Here is a 24,767-nt window from a genome sequence, read left to right as displayed (position 1 = left end):
ACCCGGAAACACCGATGGTTCCCCTGCAGTGTGAGAGAGCTGTGATGGAGTGGGGGAGAGAGGTGAGTGCTGCTGCAGAACTACGTTTAGCCTTTACGCAGACTTAAACACTTTGCAGTGGAACATCTGCTTCAAATCCTCTTGTGATCACCATGGTAAGTTTCTTCGGCTGCTCTGCTCAGTTACTTTATTTGCACTTTGCTGTTCTATGTCCTACATGACTGTTTAATTTCTGGGGGTGATCACAGGACTAACCTTGCGAGAAATTATGCAGTGAGGCTTTTTATAGCATGCAACGTGCATGTAAAAAAGCTGCTTTAGGAACTGCATCACTGGGGCCTGGATTCAGGTTATGACTTCATATTCTGCATGGATGCTGAATCATAGCAGCTGATTATTCATGAGACACTGACATTTGTGCATACACATGCAGTGTATCCACCTGAAACCTTTCTGCTGCTGTTGTTGTTGTTGTGTGGACTTGATTACGCTGTAGAGTGAAAAGTAAACCCATAGAGTATGTATTGACGGTTGTGATTTGTAGAGGGCTCCCTCATGCAGTTAATAATGGTTTTCAATGCAGCAGCTCCATTACTGGTGTCACCTTCGAAGATAAACTACACACGTGTGTGCAATCGTAGTACTCTGTGCATCTACAGTATAAGAGCCTAGAAGTAGTCCTGGGGTCCAATTACATTTTCAAGAGTAATCTTTTCATATGTTTGTGTTAGTTTTCAATTCATGGAGACTGAATGCTTAAAAGTTGTATTTTTCTTAAGCATTTAGAGGAACAATAGATGCAGCTTGTCAATTTAAATTGCATTGTAGATTCACATGTGAATGATCTAACACTGCTCTGGACCTTCATAACTGGATTAACAATGAACCAACTTCATGTCAGCATTGCTTTGTTTACATTTTTTTCTTCCAGCTTCCATCATTGAATAGCACACACACAGACCACTGCCTCCTTTTGCACCACACAGACACAGCCAGAGTCTGACTGTGCCATATATACAGGTTTAGGCTCTTTGTTGTTCATTTCTGCACATCTATTTACCCACTAGGTCCTTGTGAAGCCATCCCTGTTTACTCCAACACACCTCCAGGTGTTACTGGGTAAAGAAGTACCATAAAAGTTTAAAATGTTTACTTTTCTATTAGAAATAGCTTAGTATGTAAAATATCTTCATGCTTTTATGGCTTTCATCCCTCTAAAGCCAAAGACAGAAAACACAGTTTTTTTTTTTTTTAGAATGCTTCATTACATGATTAAATGTGTTGCCAAACACCGTCTTTTTGTTGAGATTTGTGGGGGTTCAGGTGTCAGATCATTATCCATTCACATGATCACTTTTGCCCAAGCTGTTACGTGGTTTGTACAAATGCAACTTTGCAAACCTCAACCTTGCTGTTACTAGCCACCCCTAACAAAACAGAACCTTCCCAACAAGCCGTACAGGGACGGTCTCTGTCATGACTGATAGGCAGCAGCAATTGCTTCTCTAAGATCATTGCTGATGTCTTTCCTGCTTGACTTTGTGTTAACCCACCTGAACAATCCTGAGCAGCAAATAGTCAAAGAATAACTGCCAAGAGCTGGTAAGGACTATATGTCCTGATATGTAAAATATTAGCATGTGTGCATGTTATTTCTAGGACCTGAGTCAGTACACTGGAATTAAGCTGTGACATTTTCCAAGTTTCCGCCCTTCAAACAAACCTGTAATGCTCCTTTCTCTCTGCCTTTTTTCAGCAGTTACCAAATGAGCTTCGGCCTCAGATCAATGCAAAAATATTCTTTGTGGTCTTCATCCTGACCTCTGCCCTCTCCGTGTCCTCCCTGCTTGCGGACAACGAAAAAGGACGAAGGAAAGTGGTGCACGTTCTTGGTGAGGACATTTTACTCCTTCATGTATAATTGCAGCACATCTACAAAGTGCTTTGGCACTCCGTGTTACTGATGTGATCTTAAATGTGCTCAAATACTGTTCAAACAAGCTGCACAGTTTCAGTAATTTCACAGAAGGCACAAAAACTACTATGCTCCATACATAGAAACATACCTTTATCCCCAGTAAGGTATTATTTTATGTTTTGTTAAGTCAAGTAAAGGTTAATTTGTATAGGACATTTAAAACAACAAAGGCTCAAGTGTTGTACAATACAGTACAGATAAACAATGCAATATCAATGCAGATATAAAGCTAAGACCAATCAAATTTAAAGGAACATGAGGCAGGATTGAGGCAGGATTTATGAAAAAAATTTGTGTACGTTTTAAGTTTTCTAGTAATAATGTCAGATGAAGCGTTCCAAACCAAAAAGAATGAGCCCTCTAGTGTATCTCTCCGTTGCCTTGAACAGGCTGTGTGCTGCAAAATGTGCTGCAATTCTGGGTCCGAATTTCCCACGCTGTCCTGCGGATGTGACGTCACATGACGCTGCATGTGCGTTCTCCCCGTTCTCCCGTGCCGGCTTCACTGTTGGCTGCAGTACCCCCGACGGCCGTCGTGGCGAAGGGTGGCGCTAGAGAGTCTCATTTCTTAAAAGGAGCCTCATGCTCCTTTAATATAATATCAGAATCTACGTTATAATTAAAATAAAAAGAATAAAAATAAGTAAAAGGAAAGGAAAGGAAAAAAGCATGGAAGAGTTTTAAAATAACCAAGTGTCTGCTATGAAAAGGTAAACTGTTCCACAGTCTGGGGGCTGCCACTGAAAATGCTCCACCACCTCCGTTTTTGGGTCTGGATCCGGGAACGTCCAGGAGTTTCTGATCCGTAGACTTCAGTGGTCTGGCTGGAATGTGAGGTTTCAGGAGGATAAGGTGGTGCTGTGTGTCGATGTGTTTTGTCTGACTTGACATTGAATTGTTATTAGGACTACTAACAGGACACTATTACTTCACTCTGCTCTCTGCACTTCTTTTGAACAAGGCCATGGCTGGTTGAGTGCTGCCAATCACTCTCATTGCTTCACTTTCTTCATTAGCAGCAACCACATTCTCAAATTGTACTGAAAATGTAGCATCAGCCACATTCAACAGGGTGCTTTATAAAAAAAGATGATTAATGACAGAAAAAACTACAAAACCATAACTATAACACTGACAACACTCCACATCTGGAAATGCTTCTATTCATTAAAACTAATTTTCACTGCCAGGGATGTCTTGTGAACTTTACCAAAAATGTGCCATGGTGTTGTTTGTCTTGTCAGTGCACAGCGACATAAACTTTAGTGTTGGAAATTATACGCTCGGTTTTCATTAAACACCACTTGATGTTTTCATGGATGATAAACAAGTTTGCAAGAGCACTAAGCACTGAAGGAGCTAATTACTTGCTGGCAAGAATAATTGTAGGTGCTATTATCTGGTCACTTCAGTGCAGAAAGCCTCTTGAGGCTGCTCATTTTTGTGGTTACATGTTTGCGCTACATTTTAGCAAAGGTCTGCCAAAAATACAAATTGATCTTTCTGTTGCACAAATTTGATTAACAGCTAGTCTTTTGTCATTATGGTGAACTACTCCCTGGAGGACTAAGGGAAAAGTTAGATTTTGGATCAAAACAGTCAGATGATGGATCTTGGCCGAGCGTGGAATTTGCTGCATGTTCACACTTAAATGAAACAAAGAAAAGACATAGTAAGGTATTTAGCTTTTTTTCAAATGTTGATCTCAATGGAATTGTCTGTGACACGTTTTACTACAACTATCATGTGAATACTGTGCAAAAGCAACCTTTCAACTACGTCTGTACATTTTTGTTTAAGTTTTGGTGGTGGAGTCAGCCACTTGATTCCTCTCCTCCTCCTCTTCCTTCGGTGTGCCTCTTGACGTTGATCTTACAGCTTTGTGCAAGCTGAAAGATATTGAAGGAGATTGTACAGATATGCTGAGACACATCATCAGTGATTTAAATTATTTCAAACAAACAAACAAAAATACAGCATGATGGGTCTGGATCTGGATAATTCTACTCCGATCTTGGTCTGTGAGGTCACAACACCTAGTATCTGAAAGGCTCGCTGATATTTTCATAATGTAGCTATGTTTCCAAAGGAGTTATAGGTTTTAAAAGTGTTTAATTTCACATCAAGGAGCATTACATTGACATAACCATATGCTTTTCAGGATCACAGAAAACCCCCATTAAATCCACGATATTTAATGTTTTCAGGATTACTTATTTTTAGAGCCCAGTAATTTCTGTTGTATTAAAGAGCATGAGGCAAGAATAAGAAAAGAGACTCATTAGCGCCACGACGACCGTCGGGGTTCCTGCAGCCAACAGCGAAGCCGGCACGGGAGCGCGTGTGTAATCTCATGTGATTTTCAAATCAAGCTCTAAATATGACTTACAATGTTATCTTACCTGGTCAGTAGGAAATGGGCCATGTCAGCATCTGTTTTCAGTCCCAATTCAAGTTGAAGCTGCCTCCATGACTCAAACGCGTATCCAATGTTTACTCGTGCGCCGCCGAGAACGCGCATGCAGCGTCATGTGATGTCACATCCGCAGGACAGCGCGGGAAATTCTGGTCCGGAATTACAGCACATTTTGCAGCACACAGCCTGTTCAAGGCAACGGAGAGATACACTAGAGGGCTCATTCTTTTTGGTTTGGAACGCTTCATCTGACATTATTACTAGAAAACTTAAAACGTATACAAATTTTTTTCATAAATCCTTCCTCATGCTCCTTTAAAGAAAAAAAAGGTACAAGAAGTACACAGACTCTTTTCCCTGCTATTGTAAGATAAATGTAACAAGTATAAAGGGAGCCTTCGTTTTCCTCTTCCCTCCCTCAGAGGATGACACCGGAGCTGTGATTGTGCAGACAGCTCCTGGTAAGGTGGTGACACACCGAGGCGGCTCCATCACTCTGCCCTGCAGGTTCCATCACGAGCCGGAGAGCACCGATCCCGCCCGCATCCGGATAAAATGGACCAAAGTCACTGATGCTCTGCAGTTTGAGGATGTGTTCGTGGCACTCGGAAAGTAAATTCTGCCTCTTTATTTTTCAGATTCTTTTTCTTCCAACTACTCTTTCAATAGGCACTGCTGATTAGTGCCAAACCACAACCAACAATATATGAGTGATGAGCTACTGATTGGTTGATAGGGCACTGCTGGACTCTGTCATGTCTGTGAAATCTCCCCAGGCAGCAGCGTCTGTTTGGCTCCTATCGAGGGCGCGTGCTTTTGGAGCAGGCAGGACCAGGTGATGCCTCGCTGATCATCCAAAATGTCACGCTGGAGGACTACGGTCGCTATGAGTGTGAGGTCACTAATGACATGGAAGACGACACAGGATTTGTCAGTCTTGACTTAGAAGGTCAGAAATCAGTTTCATCAGGAAGGATTGATCAGAAACTCTGATATATCTTTACATTTCTGGAGATTCATAATTTTAGATCTTTAAACTGAGCATTTGGAAAGTTTTTTTTCTTTCCCTCTGTAGGTGTGGTTTTTCCCTACTACCCCCGTGAGGGGCGCTACAAGTTCAACTACCACCAGGCGGAGGATGCCTGCAAACACCAGGATGCCATTCTGGCCTCTCATTCTCAGCTGCACAAAGTGAGTTTTCGTGCCATTCTGTCCTTTTGAGCGTAGATTAAGAAGAATAACATGGATGTCACATTTTCTATACGACATTTATCTTGACACATTTCTTATTTCAAAACCATAGACTCTCTTGCTACAGTCATGAACATTTAACAGGAGCAGTTAAGTCTGAGATAACAGAATATGCATAAGAACCGATGAGAAATGTTACAGCAGGTCTATCTTCTTAATGCAAAAAGCTGCGGGCAATAAAGTGTAAGAGTAATGGGTTTACATCTGAAGAGATGTATTCTCTTTTTAATGTGTTTAATCCTTTAGTTTGACCCACTAACCCACATTATGGTGTTCCACAGGCCTGGCTAGATGGATTAGACTGGTGTAATGCTGGGTGGCTGGAGGACGGCTCAGTCCAGTACCCCATCTCTCATCCCAGAGATCAGTGCGGCCGAAAGGACACCCCAGCTGGAGTTCGTAACTATGGCTACAGGCACAAGGAGGAGGAGCGCTATGACGCGTTCTGCTTCACTTCTAAGCTCAATGGTGAGAAAGACAAATACGCAGTTCAGTGGGCTCAGATGTGCACACATGCCGACATCCATCTGTGATGGGATTGGGGAACTTAACAGAAATGACCAAAGTAATAATCACTGTCTGCATTACCCTTAACGGTTGGAGCGGAGCAAATCATTGACAGAGCTGGATTGTTGTGCTTCTGTAACAGGAAATACTGTATGAAGAGTGTTGGATGAGGGGGGAAATGAGGCCCATTTCTCTGATCTCCGCTTGTGATCTTGCAGGCCTAAGGCCGTTGGATTTAAATCAGACTATGTAGACTCAGTCCTGCAAGGGCCACAGTGTCCTCCGGGTGCCAGGCATTGCCTTTCATCTCCCAGTGCTTTGATTTACATCATTTTTTCCACAGAGAGTCTGTACATGCCACCTTCAGGCTCATAAGCCCAAACAAACTTGAGAAAGTAAGAGTCTGCATTACTTTTTGCCTCATCAAAGCTCTGTACAATCCCAGGGCTCGTTGAAAGATGACACTGTGCATTTGTACGACTAGATTGTCTCAGTAGTTTGTTTTTACGGGTAATACACTAGTTAGAGAAGAAAATTGATATTATCGTGACCTTAATCAAGATGTACTAGTTTGTGACTTATTTGAAAGAAAAGGGCAAGTTTTACTAAAGACAATACCAAGCAAACAGGATAAGCTATTTTAAGAGTATAGTGAATGGAAATGTATCAGACTTGTTATGGACCTTTGTTATTGATCTCTTTAGTGAAATGTTGAACTTTTTCTTTAAAGAAGAGGCATTAACAGTGAAACCCTTTTGCATATTTGAAAAGTTTCCAGCCTGCATACCTCTTTTTGAAATTTAAAAGATAATTTTAATCATATATTCTTCAAAGTATCAAAAAATACACTAATTACATAAATTAAAGAAATGACCTCAGTTTGAATCACAATCAGTAGCCTATTTTAATATTATAAACTAAGAAAAAGAATAATTGCCTTTCCTCAGTGAGAAAAAGGTAGTTTGACATAAAACATAAATGACTGCTCATGGCTTCCCTTGTGTGTTAATTACGGTGAACATTTTGTTGTGGGCAGGAGGTTTCCAGCAGTGGCCGTGACCAATACTGCATCTCGGTCCAGCTGGAAGGCATTTACTGAAACTCCCCAGGGGAAATATGAGACAATGTTCTGCCTTTCTAATAGTCACCAGACACACAAACAAGGATGCAATCAATAGCTGAGCCCATTGCCAAGCTGAAGATGCTGATATCATTTTCATAAGGAGTTTTGGGGGAGAAACCGCTTCTTTCTTAAGAGAGGCTTCCTTTTGATTGGTCTCAGTTCGATCAATTCAAAGCAGTCAGAGTACTAGTTTCTTTGATATTGCCTGGTGGAAATTTTCCCCAGAGGTGAGATGAAAGCAAAAATTGAATCTTTTTGAGAGTTATTTTGAATTAAGTTTGTCCACTGCAACGGTATTGGCTTTAGATTTTGAGCAGCTGCTGTTGGGTTGATTTGATATTCTGAACACACTCGGGCGCAGAGGCTAGGAAAAACATGGTATTTTACCCTCAGGGTTCAGCTCATCTCGGGGGATTTCCCTTCTCATTCACTACATTTTTGGCCTCATGGACAATGCACTAGCTCTGTATTCCTCTACATTTTGCACGTGTTCACTCAACACCGCTCTCCTCTCTTTGTGCACCTGCAGGCAAGGTGTATTTCCTGAAACGCTTCAAGAAGGTGAACTACGCGGAGGCAGTGAAGGCTTGCGTTCGAGATGGTTCCGCGGTGGCCAAAGTGGGTCAGCTTTATGCAGCGTGGAAGTTTCAGCTTCTGGACCGCTGTGAGGCCGGCTGGCTGGAGGACGGCAGCATTCGCTACCCCATAGTGAACCCCCGCTCCCGTTGTGGAGGGTCCCAGCCGGGGGTTCGGCACCTGGGCTTCCCTGATAAAAAATTCCGCCTCTACGGGGTCTACTGCTTCCGCAAGAACAAGGACGAACCTGTAGCTGATACTAAAGTCACAACACGTCCTACAGGTTCTTTGAAAATGTGGAAAGGCGACAACTACATCCCTGAAAATGCCACAAGGGTGATTTAAAGAGGACAGACTGAGAGCAGGAAGGGTATGCAATTTAACATCTGACTGCAAGTGTCGTCTCGCAGCCAAACCCCACTCATTGCTTTTAGAGTAAAACACCGACAGATGAGATGCACTCAGCTGCAGATCTGCCAGAGAGATGGAATAAATTTAAGGGAGATGATGCAAAATTAAGGGTGACATCTCTATTAGGGTGATTTTTACTTTCATCTCTCCAGTCAATCTATCATCTTAAGGAGTGTGTTGGCACATATCTGTGACTGGAAAATAGCTAAATTAAATAGTAGCTTGATCATCACTCAGGCAAGCATCCGATCAGAGCGTCTGTCGTGGATATTCTTGTTTACGTGTGCGTTTGACTGATAACTTGGCCACCGCTGTGTCGCCAGAGCTCTGAGCTCTGAGTCTGCGTGCCAGGGGGGAAAACATCAACTACATAGTCAGATCGAATGATCTGCCCAATTGTGCAAAAAAAAGATGCCCTGTGAGTTTGTAGTGACTGCATGTACAGTATCTGGGTTTGAAGTGTGGTTCTCTCATCTACTAAGACGTGACCATCTCATCATTGGAGCTGAACAAGCCAATTATTAATATTGCACTAATTCTACAATCTGCACTTTAAATGCACAGAGCTTTGTTTGATGGTAGCATCTTAGGTTAAACTTGCATGTATTGTTTGGCTGAGATTAGTTGCTGAAGCTGAATTAGCAAACATACTAAATGACAATATCATTTACTTCATATACTGCTTAGCTGCCTTAAGGTTATCTGAACCATTCATTACATCATTAAAATGACCTTTAATGCAAACTATTGTTGAAACTATGCCATGGATGGATGTTTGGGAGGAAAATAAAAGTCTATTCAAACAGCAGGTGTTTTAATCTTTATTCTATATGAAATGATGGGTCTGAATACGGACGTTATGACAACTTATACATAGAGAAGCATTATCATGGATTTGGGGAGCAGTCATTAAGGTGTTTTATTGTCCAGGGTATGGAAATAGTGTGGAATGAGATGCCGCTTTCTTTCCTTAATTTCCTTCTCCACTGGTCTGACAGTAGCTGGAAAAACGCTGTGACTTGTGAGTGCTGATACTCTCTAGCTTGTACTGTCTCAGTCTGCAGCCTGAGCCCACACACTTGACCAGAGTGTGTGTATGTAGTGTCCATAAGGCGGGTTGGAGACCATAACTTTCTATGCCGTTTACATGACCTGCTGTAGTGATTTCCTCTCAGCCAGTATGGTGTTACCATGCCCCACTGTGTTGCTGCTGTCTCTTGACAAGTCCTCAGTAGCTTTGGGTCAGAGGTTAGGTCTAATTCGGCTTCATTTAGCAGCCTGATGTAATGCAGCTGCGACTGAGCTCACTGTTGTTGCACTGATTTTTTGCCCAGCAGAGGTTTTCTGAGAAGTGAATATCTGGGAACTTCCAGCTATCAGCCGACTCTATATCAGACCTATTGGTGTTGTTTATTACCCTATAAAAAAGGACTTAAAGATACTTGGAACCATTTCCTTTAAGAGATAGACATTGAAGGTGTCTGTGTATCCTCTGCCAGCTGTTCAGCACAGATTATAACGACCATTGCCCCACATTCAGGTCCCCAAAGCTGGGGTTCATTTGCCCTCAGAGCCCTAAGGACCTGTGAAGCATATCACCTGCAGTGCAGACACCTCAAGGTCATAGGTCACAGTTCTGTTTACACCCTTTCTGTAGCTGGTTAATGACCGGATCCCCTGCTATATGCTTTTCATGGCATTTTTCCCTGAATAGCCGTCTTTGGGAGTATTTTCTCTCTGCAGCCCTGATGGATTTTTGGAGCCTGTACTGAACATTGCTTGAACATCATGATGTCTCCTGACTTCAAAGCGGTGCACTGGTTTATAAGCTTTCAGTGCATATCTGCACTAAGCCAGGGAAACACCCACATACTCCGGGAGGTGTTGCAGCTGCAAAACGCAGAGGACAATACATCTGCTAGCAGTGTCTGTGTATATGTGTGTTTTGCTCGAAGCTTCCTTAAAAATGTGTCTTTGAGCTCAAAACAACCAGTCAGTTCTACTGGTGTGCAAACTCAGCCCAACAAAGCCAGCCCCAGGGTTGCACTGGTGGAAATGTCATGGCATCTATGATCTGGACAGCATGAACACAGTATGTACTTTCAGAAGAGATTTCAATCTCGGTCAGCAGCTGCTGCGACCAAATCAACTTCATCATATTTTATCTTCAAAAAGTGCCTTTAAATGGTATCCACAACCAGATTATTAAATCAGATTTAATATTGCTTATATTATAGTCAGCTTTGGTTACTTTTGTGATAAAAAGTATTACTTATAATTTGAAGACATTTATGTGAGCGAGTACCACAATTAGGTAATGAATATTTGAATGTAGGGATATATTCTTGTCTTGGACTCGGATGTATGAGAGTTTGGCAGTGGCTGAATCTGAATTTGAGTGGGAGCATGTTGGGTCTTTGCCAACACGGGAGAACAGACAATGTCATCGTCATAGCAACTGGCTACACATTATGAAGTCCAGTTCATGGCAAAGTCCAGCGGCAAGAATTGTGTGAGAGACAATCCTGAGCTATAACCTATTAACTATGTTGTGCTGTTCTCTAAACGTTGGAAGAAAAGCGAAAGGCTCCGAAACAAAACCTGATGGTTCTCAACAACCACATTTGAAGTTCAGCCAGTAATTTTATGAGCAACAAATCCTACTTCCTGCACTATGCTATTTAAAATGCATACAGAACTATTTTTTATTCAATTCGGTGCCAAAGTAATTCAGATGTTTTCTTTTTAATGTGTTTAGGACTGAGATGCCAAAGGACTGAAATTCACTTTGCAAAGCATTTAAAATGCAAGCTGCACCTCATGTTAAAGTGAAGTCATCATAACCCCTAAACATTAAAGCCAGCTATTTGGCACAAGATGAGAAAGAAATATGTATGTAATACTCTTTTGTTTGTAAGAATAATGCCAGTAATTGTATCCACATTTTGGACAGATTAAGCAAACACATCAACACATTCCGTAGACAGTAAACTCAACAAGTAAGTTCTCCTGAGGCAGAACATCAAAGCTTTATTGAAACTTCTTTACTATATCTTTATTCAGTATAAACACTCGGTGAAGTTGAAAAAGAAAAAAAGACAGGCAGAGGGACAATGCTGTGGCAGAAGTGCTTTAAACTCGTTTGCTCAGAAGATGACAGGGCTGTCTGGGGGTAACATCTTTTCTTTGGAGCCTGAGATGAAATTAGTTGACCCTTTGACAACAAAAAAACTGCCACACAATATATTAGACTGAGTTATTGGATGGTTCTCACTTAACAGCCTGTGACAGAGGTCACGGCCTCCAAACAGCACTGCAACAGAAGCTGAGGGAAAGTGCTTTACGTCGTGTTTCTCATTTACCCATTCACAGCAACGCACTCTTACCACAGCACTTCTATTACATGATTAATATATGCAAAAATGACCACATGGATGGGTGGGGGGGGCACAGGGGGGCTTGACAGAACTAGGGATCAGTCCGGGAAAGATGATAACTCTCTCTTGACAGAAAAGTGACAGAAAAGTGACAGAAACAAAATTAAACCATTATGTTGAAATGTACTAAAAAAAAGAAAATCACGTGAAATATGATTGGATTTAAAGGGTTACACAATCCATTGGTGGCCCTTGCAGAAGTTTGCATTTCTTAACACGTCTCTGATTCTCCAAGAATTACTCACACATCTTGGACAAAATTCAATAGTAGGCTATAAAGAGAGTAGACTTTTTTCATCCTACTCGTCACTTGTGTATCACAGGTGTAGCGAAAACATCCAGTGATGGCTGCTCTCCATTTGTCCTTCAGCCACAATAATCAAATGAGAGATGATGAAGACTAATTTGGCTCTGGAGTGGTGCCATAGTTAATGCCATGAGTTGCATGTCATGACTAAATCTGAACAAAGTCACCCCCTATTATTTTTATTTTTGATCATCATTGACAGTCTCAGACACTCATTAGAGTTAAGTAAATACTGTATAAGTGCACCATGTATCATGAAGCACAGCAGCTTAAAAAATGAAGGTATCATTGAGCTCCTCATGGCTTTTGACTTTTGCAAAATCTCATTCTGTTTAATTTCAGTGCTGGATTTTTGTACAACTGATCATAATACTCAGGATATGGAACCATATTAGGTTTGTTTAAGTCACATTTATCGGCCCCCTGTTTGTTAATGCTGTTTTGCACATATGTGCGGTATGGTGTTACAGACGGTTCTATGCGTTGACACAACGGCCCCCAGAGGATCTGGAGCGGCTCCGGCCGGCCCTGGAGAGCCTGCGGCGGCGGGCGGAGCGGGTGTGCGGGGTCCCCGGGGCCGTAGGGGTCCCCGGGGCCTGAGGGCTTCTCCGACCGCTTCCTCCTCAAGTTCCTGCAGGAGCACCGGTTGCTCTGAAATGCTCGTGATCCTGTCGGAATCCTATAAAACTTTAGTCCGCCGGTGGAATAGCGATTCGTACAACCGTATACGCAACAACCAGACATGTTGATGCTGGGAACAGTTTGTTAAATGCTTGCTTTCAGTCAGAACTGCTGGAGAACAACGCCACTTCTGTTGCCAAGATGCGCGCGCAACATTATGTGACGTAGGCTGAAAAAGGGTCTATACATTCATTTTGACTGCTATACAAATGACACTCTCTCATACCTTTTTTAAGGTCAAATTAAACTCCATCCATCCATCCATCGTCCGCCGCTTATCCGTTCCCGGGTCGCAGGGGCAGCAGTCTCAACAGAGATGCCCAGACTTCCTTCACCCCAGACACTTCCTCCAGCTCTTCAGAGGGGAGTCCGAGGCGTTCCCAGGCCAGCCGAGAGACATAGTCTCTCCAGCGTGTCCTGGGTCTTCCCCGGGGTCTCCTCCTGGTGGGACATGCCTGGAACACCTCCCTAGGGAGGCGTCCAGGAGGATCCGGTACAGATGTCCAAGCCACCTCAGCTGACTCCACTCAATGTGAAGGAGCAGCGGCTCGACTCCGAGCTCCTCCCGGGTGACCGAACTCCTCCCCCTATCTCTAAGGGAGCGTCCAGCCACCCTGCGGAGGAAACTCATCTCGGCCGCTTGTATCTGTGATCTTATCCTTTCGGTCATTACCCAAAGTTCATGACCATAGGTGAGGGTCGGAGCGTAGATTGACCAGTAAATTGAGATCTTCGCTTTTTGACTCAACTCCTTCTTCACCACGACGGTCCGGTACACCGACCACATAACTGTGGACGCTGCACCGATCCGTCTGTCAATCTCACGCTCCATCATTCCCTCACTCGTGAACAAGACCCTGAGATACTGGAACTCCTCCACCTGAGGCAGGACTTCTCCACCCACCCGGAGAAGGCACGCCACCCTTTCCCAGTGGAGAACTATGGCCTCGGTTTTGGAGGTGCTTAACAAATTAAACTATTCATTTAAATAGATTAGCAGACAACGTGCTGTAAAGGCCTGGATTACTTACTTTTTTTGCTTCTATTTTAAGACTATTTGAAAATTTGTCTTAATACAATACAAATTCTATCACACTCCAACCTCTTAATACAAATTGAAAATCTGTCTAAGAACCAAAACACAGCATTAGTTTGGCATCTTGTTCTTCCTAGCAGGCACCTGGAACTTCATTAGTCGTACATATATTTGCAATTCCAGATTGCAGGCACAGCAGAATCCACAGATGGAAGTGGGAGTGCACCCCGTTTTCTCGGCTGGAATTAAACAGTAAAAAACAATAAATACAGAAATGAAAAATTCAAATGAAACAGTAGACAGTTGAGTAGGTTGTTAGTTTAGGTATGATAGGTGCAAAGTTAGATAATGGTCAGTCTACACATGCTAATACCTTGACAAGGAATTATCTAATCCAGTGGTTTACAGTTTGGAAATACTAAAGGATATCCTCTTCATGCAAATACCCTGCTGAGGCAATAAAGAATCTAATTTGGTTGCTACAATATGTGCACAAAATTGTAGTTAGAAGTTATGAGTCATGAGCCAGAAGTCCGTGGCAAAATATTTGACATCTAAGGAAAGAAATGGTTGCCATTTCCAACACAATCTCTTTGCTTGTTGCCTTTCGCTGTGCGATAGACACTACAGTACAGTTATTGTTTTATTGAAGAGAAAGCAATATCCTTCCACTACTGGCACTCATGTTCTCATATCTGATTTTCTAGCTGTTGTCTCCTCTTAACACATCTTGACTCAGTCACATTATATATGCTAATAAATATTTAAAATAAGTAATATTAAACCTTATCACAAACAAACCACACATCCACATACTTTATTTTCCCATTAAAATTAGTTGTAATGGGATTATCATTTAATGTTGATGCATTTTATGAGTAATTCACCTGCAACATACTGCTGATGACAGATGTTAGATATCGACTGCGATTGTTTTGTACAGACAGGTAGTCAGCTACATTGTGAGAGGCTTCCCCTGGTGTGAAGGGCATATGGAATAACTTGTTAAATTGAGGTAAATCCAAGTTTTATCCACAGAATGCAGTTTAGTTGATGAACAGGTGAGTTTTCCCATTAATCTCTACTGTAGGTAACAAGAAAGAATACTTCGATTCCATCACAGTCCAGCCTCAAATTATTCACTGATTAAACAGCTCTGCAGAGTGCTTGCTTGTCTTATGGTGAGTGGACAGATGGATACAGGTAAATCTGTCAGGTAGAAATAAAATTAAAAAAAAGATGGCCTCAGCAGAAAACCAAAGATAGGTGAAAGTACAGTGAGGGAAAGCCAGCAGGGAGAGCACCTGAGAGAATTAAGAGGTGTGGAGGAAAGATCATTTTTATACCCCAGACACAGCAATGAGATTTTAGGGAATAAAATGAAGGCAGAAATCAAGAAGAAAGGAAGGTAGGAGCAGAGAAATGGTGCAGGAGTGCAGGAAGATTGGGGCAAGCAGAATAGGCTGACTACTGGACTTCCGTGGCCATGCTGGGAAAAAAAAGAAAATATTGGATACAGAATTACCCAACTGGTGAGCCTTATGTCACCCTTGTCATAAAGGAGCATTAAAGCTCACTTGATGGCCATTGTCAGTGTTGCCAGAAATCCCAAACCAAATTATCGTATAGAGAGCCCGAAATAATCGTATTTCGCATTAAATTATTGTACGTTACTACAACGACGAATGAAAACGAGTGGTGGTGGTGTGGGGCTAAGGAGGCGTGTCCTTGTGAGTAAGAGCTAAAACGTGACAAAACACCAGATTAATTACAAAAAAAAAATCTGCTGAATCTGATTTCAAATCAGACTAATACTAAATAAGAGTCGCGAATAAATACTCACTTTTGGAGAGGGATTGTACAATGTTGTACACTTCCGACTATTGATCATGTATCGTATGGAAATTGAAATTATCATACTAATGTGATAATTATCCTGCATCTGACAACACTGGCCATTGTGCACGTTTCTCTTTAGAAGAAGTTTGAACAGCTTCCCAGAGGAGGCTCAAATAAAGAAAGAGCTCAAACTTGTCACTGAAAAACTGTTGAGACATTAAGTGTTGCTGTATGTGGACACGATAACATTTCAGCAACTGTAATATCCATCCATCAATTTTCTATACCCGCTTTATCCTTTGCAGGGTCACGGGGGTCTGCTGGAGCCTATCCCAGCTCATCACAGGTGAGAGGCAGAGGTACACCCTGGACAGGTTTATCGCAGCGCCACATACAGACAGACAACCATGCACACTCACACTCACGGGCAATTTAGAATCACCAATTAATCTACTATGCATGTTTTTGGACGTGGGAGGAAGCCGGAGTAACCGGAGGGAACCCATGCAAACACGGGGAGTGCACAGAAAGACTCCCACTGCGTCCGGGAGTCAAATCAGCAACCCTCTTGCTGTGAGGCAACAGTTTCTTATCACATTACACTGCCATTTGTTTCATTGATAACTTTGAAGTTGAGAGCACTTTTGGCAGGTGCTTTGCTTCAAAGCAGGAGAAATCCAAAAATAAAATATCACTTGTTTTGTTCCTCTGATTGTTTCCATTTGCAAGATATTTTACTAAAAGTGCTGTAAGTGTTGGAATAAAATCCCTTGGATATGAAAAAAAACAAAACAAAACACAAAAACTCAGAAGTACCAAAACTATTTTGCATCTGTTCATTTGTCTGGTGATGCGTGGAAACTGCAAACACGTTTATTTTATGCAAAATAATGGAGTTCCTGTGTAAGGAAATAAACTAATATCACAAGTAGGTTCTGTTCTGTTATGAGTGATAGACCTCTACATTTAAAATAACTAAAATATTCTCATTGCATGCTAAATGGTTCCAGCCATACTTTTATGCTACCCGTTGATTTTTTTTCTCATACTGTATGATAAACGTGAAACTGCTTGAGTCTCCCCAGGTAGCACAAACAATAAGAAATAGAGCTGTCAACTCTTATAGCTGCCCTTATAGCTGCCCTCTTGCAGTGAGACAAGCAAATTCAAGTTTTCCTGTTCTTTTTTTGCAGCACATCGGTTTTTCTCTTGCAGTGACACAAGTTTATGGAGGAGAAGACTGGCAGCTATGCTGTGTAACATTCGCCGCGTACCCGACGCCGTAAATTCTGCGTTGGTGTAACGCAGAACCATAAATCAGCCTTTAATGTGATTTTACGGGATTTTACGGGATTTGGCGGGATTTTGAGTGATTTTACGTGATTTTACGGGACTTCTGGTGCTGATCTGGGCACTGCAGTAATAAGGTTCCAACTACAGGACTGTCTCAGAAAATTAAAATATTGTGATAAAGTTCTTTATTTTCTGTTATGCAATTAAAAAAACAAAAATGTCATACATTCTGTATTTATTACAAATCAACTGAAATATTGCAAGCCTTTTATTATTTTAATATTGCTGATTATGGTTTACAGTTTAAGATTAAGATTCCCAGAATATTCTAATTTTTTTAGATAACTACCCCAACACTGGCTATATGGAAGGTGGAGCAGCACTGTGCTGCAGAGGGTTTTACTGACCAATCGAGAGTAAAATGAAAAGTGTCCACCTACTTATTATAATGCTGTCCAAGTAATTATGTAGTTAATGTTGCATATATTGAATTGCAGGAAACTTAACTCCTTCCATATACAGATTACCGGTAATTATTTTTGTGCCAGCACATGTTTATGTGACTTTAAACTGTCACTCTCATTCACTGCAGCCATGTTTAGACATGCTGTAAGTACAGCTAGAGGGACTGAACCTAACTGAATGTGTGATGAGTGAGTGACTAAACGGTATACTGATGGGAATTTGACTGGGGAATGCAGAGCCAAAGGGGTGACTGGGTTGGGGACTGCTGAGATAGACAATATGGATATCATGGGACCAACATTAAAAAACAAGCTTTCTACCCCGGTGTTGTACTTGGCATTTAGTTCACTGCTGAACAATACCGGAAACTAAGCAAGCTGAATCTGAACAAATATTACAGGTGAGCAGAATCAAACACACTCCTTATTGAAAGGCTGGCATATGTACTTTCCTTTGGAACACATTAATCATTTAAAACATTCATAATGTTTGAATAAATGAATTCTGTATGCCCAGCACTCAATGTAGTAAAATAAGTCCTTGGAAAAAGTCATATACTAACGGAGCGTTGAGCTCAACAAAGCTTCTCATTGCATCTCCCATTCTCTGGAGTAAATGTGTGGATATTGGTGTTTGTCACTTCCACTTTCCCATTATGTCAAAATAACTGCATCCTCATTTTCCTATCCTCATCCAAATCCCTTTCTCCCTTCTTTCTCTGAAACAACCAGCCTCTGGCCCTTGTCCTTTAAAAAAACATTTCAATAGACCAGTGGCTCAATTGCAGTTTATTTCACACCTCACCAAACCTTTTTTGAACAGATTAACAAATAAAAGTAAACTGCAATAAATTACAGGTTGCAATAAAATAAACTACAACCTCTTTTAAATAACAAAAAGTCAAATAAGCCCCATCAAAAACCTGTTCATTATGCTCAGAAGTGATTTTAGACTCTCTTAGACTCTCCCCCCCCATTAATTAATCAGCCTTATATAGTAAATAATCTGACACTAAAGAAAAAGGTGAAAGATTTTTTTTTTTTAAAAAACTGCATTCGTACTGTTTCAAAATAAAATATAAACATCACTGGCACAGAACGCACAATTATTTCCATTTATGCACCTTAGTAGCACATATTCTAAATTTCTTGCCAATGAATTCTATAAATTAGCATTCTTAAGTTGTCATTAAAGTTTAACTGGACACAGCTTTGATTTGATAACAAGTTTTGTCCCAGATAGCTACCGTATTTTCGCGACCATAAGGCGCACATTTTTTTTTTTTTTTTTTTTTAAATGTCCCGGGCGCCTTTTGAAACGGTGCGCCGTGTCTATTACCTGAATTATGGTAATGTCAGGCCGGCCACCATGAGAACGGTAAAAAGAGAAGGGGGCGGGTGAAGCCCCCGTGAGTTGCGACGTGAATGAGACTCCACTGAGCTGTTTAATGCGAAACAGATGATGAAAACTTTTAAGGATTTGCTTGATGTGTAAAGTGAAATAAAATACAATCAAACTAAGTTTTGCTCCGCTCTATTTAAATAAGCACACTTGTTCTGCAGCGCGTGTGTTTTGCATGTCGGAACCGAGGAAGCACCTGCCGTGGGGTTGCGGGCTCCGATCGCCGCATCCCCGCTGCAGATCCGGCTGAAATGCCGGTGCTCTTTCCCCGGGAGCCCGTACTACAAGTCCATGTGGGCTCCTCCGGTCCCGGCCGGTCGGAACCGGTGACTTTCCCCGGTTAAAGCCGCGGTGATGGGCGCTGCTGCAGCCCGACTTCCTAGTTCCCAAAGCGGTCCGATCGACCTGGTTCCTGGCCGCTTTACGAGCAGAGATTTCTGGGGTCTGTCTTAGGTTGGATCAGCTTCACCCTCCGAAATTTGCAGCCAAATCTGTCGGTTACAAACCCGGTACCGGATCCCGACATGCGGCGGTGTGTGTTCGCGGCGCGACACACACACTTACTGGTTTATGTGGCGCTTGCCTGGCGCAGCTGATGGACAGAAACTGTATGGGGATTTTTAAAAGAAAAACTTTGCATAAGACGTTTCCAGCCGAAGTCATTATAAGGGCGAATGAAAAGGGGGGGCTGGATGAAAGGATGATGATGATCAAGAAGCTGAGACAGGTCTGGAAATTCGGACTGGCGCAGCTGAATTAGCGGTGTCGGATACAACCCGGTACCGGCTCCCCGACAGCGCGTGTGTGTGAGGGGGTCCAGCGCGAGGGTCTCGGGACGCGGGACCAGCGCGGGGGGCGGAGGAGGACCAGCGCGGGGGGGGGGGGGGGGGGGGGGGGCGGACCGGGACCCGGGACCCGGGACCCAGGACCCGGGACCCGGTCCAGCGCGGGGGAGCAGACGGGGAGCGGACCCGGTCCAGCGCGAGGGAGCAGACGGGGAGCGGGACCCGGGACCGCCGCGGTCGGGATCCGCAGCACAACGGGGTATGAAAAGTTTATTTAGCCTAATCTTGTGCTGGCCTGCCACGCTGATGGACAGAAACTGCCGCCGATGGTGATTTTTAAAAGAAAAGCGTTCCCTAAAGAGACTTTTCCAGCCAGAGTGAAATGAAAAGGGCTGGATGGATGAGGAGATGATCAGTGGCTGAGACAGGTTTATGTGCAGCAACCCGGTGGTTTTTTTAAATTCTTTAATGCAGAAACAGAATATGAACCTTTGAAGGGTTTGATTGATGTGAAAAGTGAAATAAAATATCAAACTAAGTTTTGCTTCCGCTGTATTTTTAGCGCGTGTGTGTTTTGCAGCGCGTGTGTGTGCAGCTCCGTCTCCGTAGACGGCGCCTTTTGGGTCGGTGCGCCGTATGTGTGTTTTAAAACCAAAAATGACACACAAAACTGAGGGTGCGCCTTTCCACACAGTGCGCCATATGGTCGCGAAAATACGGTATTCTATTTTTAACTGCTAGCTGAGTAAACAAGATGATTGCAGGTCTTTACCGTGATACTCAACATTAGCAGAACAGACTGAGCAGCTCTGACCTAAATTGGCTTCTGTATTATCTGCGCTACTTGCTACTTTCTTAATGCTTTTTTGGCTCCTCCTGTTGTTTCCCTTTCGTTTCTCACTGACAGATGGATAGTTTCTGTTCATTTTGATAGATCCACTCTCATGAGGGTTGTTTACGTAAGAGGTAGCAAGAGCAGAGGTAGAGGCGGGGCCTTTTAGGGAGTTCTCCACAGGCTGACCACTGTCATTACAAATACTCCTACTTCTCCCCTCTGTGGGGTTGCCGGTGGCCTGGGTTCCCGGGCTCTTCCGTGTCGGCCTCTGGTCTCGCGGGTGGCAGGGTTGCTCCCCCCCTCCCCCACTATAGATACACTTCAGGTAGAGCTTTGTTTGGTTTATTACACACACACACACACACACACACACACACACACACACACACACACACACACACACACACACACACACACACACACACACACACACACACACACACACACACACACACATATAGCCACTTAGTCACATACATATACATAAACATATACATACACACACACACACACACAGCCACAAAGACATGTACACACACACACACACACACACACACACACACACACACACACACACACACACACATACACACGCATGATCATATACATACACACACACACACACACACACACACACACACACACATAGACATACACACTGGCTTGTTCACCTGCATGCTGGCTCTCTAGTTTTTGGGGTTAGGTAGCGGTAGCTTAGCTCAGACTGCGATCAGATCTCAAGATTTGGGTCGATTGCTGTTCATGTTTTGGTTGGCTCCGTACCGGTTTCGTGTTCTGTTTGTGGTTTTTTGTTGCAGATTTCCAGTGCTTGACGTGTGTTTCCGTGTGTTCCTGCTTCCATGTGTATATTTATGTATGTGTACGCATATGTATGCGTATATATATATGTATATATATTAAATATAGTAATAATGCACATATATATACCTTTGGTTTCTACCGTCATGGTATTGTTGGGCCGCACCCAGTGATCATCTGGACTTATAAATGTATGAATATTTTGTGATTATGAGGACCTGTAAAACCAGACTTTGCCCCTTCTTCCTGAAGTCCTGCGACCCCCTTCTGCTAACTCCTGGTTATCTCGGCCTGGGTCGAGATAGTCCGTTTACGACCCCCACTGCATGGCCGGAGATCAAAACAAGGACCCAGCAGGGTTTCTGCCAGGGAAAACAGACTTCCTTGGGGTTTTATGACACCTAAGCAGGGGTCGGGACGCAGCGGAGCCCTAAAACCAGGCCTCTTTGGACAGACACAAAACCTATCAGCAACCCCCCCAGCATGCCTTGCGGGATGGGGCGGCGCCTACAGGAGGCCAGCACCCAATCCCGAGTGAGGCACCGATGACGTCACCGCAGCGCGCGTAGGATCAAAACCCCTGCCGCTGCTCCCTCTCTCTCTTCTCAACTTCATCTCATCGGCGCTGGATCTTTGGCCAGGCCAAAGCATCCCATCTCCTCTCTCTCCCCCCGGGCTGGGGGGAGGCAGGAGGCCCGCACCGGACCGGGCCCTGCGGGGTCCGGCCGTTGAAGCCGCGGTCCCCCGGGAGGCTCCGATTTCTCACTAAACTCTGTTCCTCTTTAAGTTCACAGATCCAAGCTTCCGACGCCCACGCGCTCCCGGCAACCAGATCGGGACACAGCTGCGACTCAGACTGAACCCCCCTCCCCGCTCCGAGCCCCTGTCTGCCAACCGGCGCAGGGATCGGGGACGGACGGCCGGCGTCTCGCCCGGCGTGAGCTCTCCCGGGGCCCGGACGGCCACGCGTCGGCGACCGGCGCAGAGAGGGAAGCACGGCAAGGAGAGACCGGTCCCCCCGCCGCGCCTAGGAATGCGTGTGAGCCTCCGTTTTGGTCCGGAACCACGGCCCGGCACGAGGCGGCCCCGCCGCTGTCTAATCCGTTTCAGGGGAAGGGACGGGACGCGATAGCCTGACTGCGAAACCCCAGCAGGACCGCGAACCCAGTCGACAAAACCGCAGGCACCCGATCCCGGATCCCAGAGGAGACGTGAGCCCGCGTAGCAGTGATCAGTAGGATTTAAGAGTGTTCAGAACTGTGTGTGAGATTGTGAGACCTGGGTTATCAGTAACTTAAGGGTGTTACAGAGCTAAATCTGTGTTCAGAGCTGAGATTACATCATCATTGTTATCATTATCATGTTTGATTATTTGGTAGTCGTTGTTTTCTGCCGTAGGCACGTTTTAAATGCTGCGTTCGCCATCCGGTCCGATTGCACGTGGCCCAGAGGGCGCGTCCATCTTTAAAAGACCACAGGAGCCACGTTTGAACTGTAGATGTTCTGTATCTTCGTTATTATTGCTTGATTTCTTTTTCTTTTTTTCATTCCATGCATTTAACTTTCATGTCCTATTTTTCTATTGATGTTTTTCTAGTTAATTAATTGTTTTATGATACTTAAGCCATTCCTGCCATCAGGTTTATTTGGGGTGTTGCGTTTATCATCTTTTGACACCTGTATGTAAATAAATCCTGATTGATTTCTTTATGAGTGGTTGTTATTTCATGCAAGATTTGGTCACAAATTGATTTGTTTAAGCAGAGCCTAGTGTTCGGACATCACGCCTTCACTGTTATTCTGTAAGATTTGCTGTTCTGCAGGATAATTCAAAAATCATATGAGACTGATTTTCTGCTGTTTTAGTTATCGAATTCCACCGGAGTAAGGCCCCGGCGGTGGTGCCCCGAGGATTTTTATTTATCATATTGATAATACGATTTGATAAATAGTCAACTTTATCAATTATTAATAATTATTAATAATATTCATCATTAGCCTTGATAACTGGACAGCCAAGCTACCTTGAGTTGCACAACAGTATGAATCATTAATATGTGTGCAGACAAGGTAAAAAAAAACAAAAACAAATACTCCTGATCGTCCTGCTCTGTTGCCATTCAAAGTTGGTCGGTTCTTGAGGGCTCCCTTCTGGCTCGGGACCCCAAGCGTTTGTCTGGTATGCCTTTGGGAAGTGGCACCTCTGATTATTCTAGGAGTGTCCAAGCATTCATTTGAATGAAAGAACCTGATTCCATTCCTTATTTTTTTATTTATACATACACCCTTGCAATGGCTCTGAGCCTCTCCTAATGAGCGTGGGGGCACTTCGGGAACCACTGCAGTAGACCGTCTTTTGTACTACAATCCACCTCCAGATTTCATTATTATGACAGTTTTCCGGGACATGCCAACCATCTCAGTCATATTTTAAAGCATAGTCATACGATTTGCAATTCACTTGGGTTCTATAAAGTCTCCAACAGCTTCCACATAAATCCTCCCACAGTGTTAAACAGGATAGATATACTTGACTGCTTCCCTCCATGGGTAACAAATGTGCTAAAACTAACTCAACAAAGCATCTTTTGCAAATCATCAGATGGGGTCGTATAACAAAACAGTGCATGTTGCACACGCAGCTGACAGAGCAGAATACATGGCCAGTAGTTTATGAAAGACCTGGCTCTGCCTGATGCTTTTGCTGGCTGCGATTCAAGCACACACACACATTAAATCTGCAATAGAAGCTGTTGGCGACATGACACTCCGCCATCTGCAGTGTGACACTATTAAGATGGGCATGAATGCAGATTCATGTCTGAAGCTTTCAACAATCCAGCTGCAATAACGATTTGGAAGATAAACAGAGTTGAGATGCATATCATTCTTTCTCTGTTTTGATCTGGATTAGCAGATCGGTGTGCATGCTCGTGTGTGTGTTTCTCCTGCAGCCTTGCAATGTTTGGTTTGAGATAAAACAGTCATTCTGGAATAGCGGAGGTCAAGTGAGAGATTGTCAGGGTCTAAGTTGGTTCTAAACCCCCTTGTTGATTTTCATAATCTTCTTGAACTTTGGCAGTGTCATTAAGTGATAATGCTGGATAATGCCAGAGATCCCCATCGATTCGCCACGCCTGCCAGATGAGCCTGATATCGACCGAGAAACAAGGTTATGATGAGCAGTCTTTCGAGGCCTTTCATTTTTGCTCTCAGTGCAGTGTTACATAACAGAAAAGAGCATAAATCTAAGTTTGAAATAGAGTGCAGGATGAAGAGGTGCATGCGAGTACTGAATGTCTGCGTCTATCGCAGATATTTTATTGTCCCAACAACAGAGGAAAGCTGAAGGTCATCATCAGATGGGTCGTAAAGAGGAAAAGTACAAAAAACATTCCCTTGCAGGAAGCTTAAACGAGTGTGGGGCTTGAAACTCACCAAACTGAGAGAAAAGGCATCATTTGATAAGCCAGAAAAAGAAATGGAGGATGTAAAGGAGATGCTAAATTATGTGTGATTGATTGTCAGAGGAAAAAAGGACTCGGCGATGAGGCTTATTTTAATGTTTCTGAATAATATTGAAATGAGTCTTTCCGTTAGCAGAGGT

At 43.3% G+C, this 24,767-nt stretch overlaps 1 protein-coding gene across 1 annotated transcript; it reads left to right on the top strand.

The window, feature by feature from the left end:
* Positions 1-59: 59 nt before the first annotated feature.
* On the top strand, positions 60-9,038 carry hapln4 (hyaluronan and proteoglycan link protein 4). Its single transcript, XM_061737040.1, has 7 exons — positions 60-155; positions 1,757-1,892; positions 4,817-5,006; positions 5,171-5,343; positions 5,470-5,585; positions 5,927-6,113; positions 7,805-9,038. Exons 1-7 carry the CDS (start codon positions 153-155, stop codon positions 8,194-8,196), a joined length of 1,197 nt encoding a protein of 398 aa, XP_061593024.1. The 5' UTR covers positions 60-152; the 3' UTR covers positions 8,197-9,038.
* Positions 9,039-24,767: the final 15,729 nt, after the last annotated feature.

This window comes from Cololabis saira, chromosome 13 (genome assembly GCF_033807715.1).
Source record: "Cololabis saira isolate AMF1-May2022 chromosome 13, fColSai1.1, whole genome shotgun sequence".
Lineage (NCBI taxonomy): Eukaryota > Metazoa > Chordata > Actinopteri > Beloniformes > Belonidae > Cololabis > Cololabis saira.
Note: the sequence above shows the minus strand (reverse complement) of the source record. Positions and strands in the feature narration are given on the sequence as shown.

Excerpts from the sequence above, each read along its gene's own strand:
- hapln4 (XM_061737040.1), top strand. Across the intron at positions 1,893-4,816 it reads GAAAGTGGTGCACGTTCTTG|AGGATGACACCGGAGCTGTG; the intron begins GTGAGGACATTT and ends TCCCTCCCTCAG. Across the intron at positions 5,586-5,926 it reads CTCATTCTCAGCTGCACAAA|GCCTGGCTAGATGGATTAGA; the intron begins GTGAGTTTTCGT and ends GGTGTTCCACAG.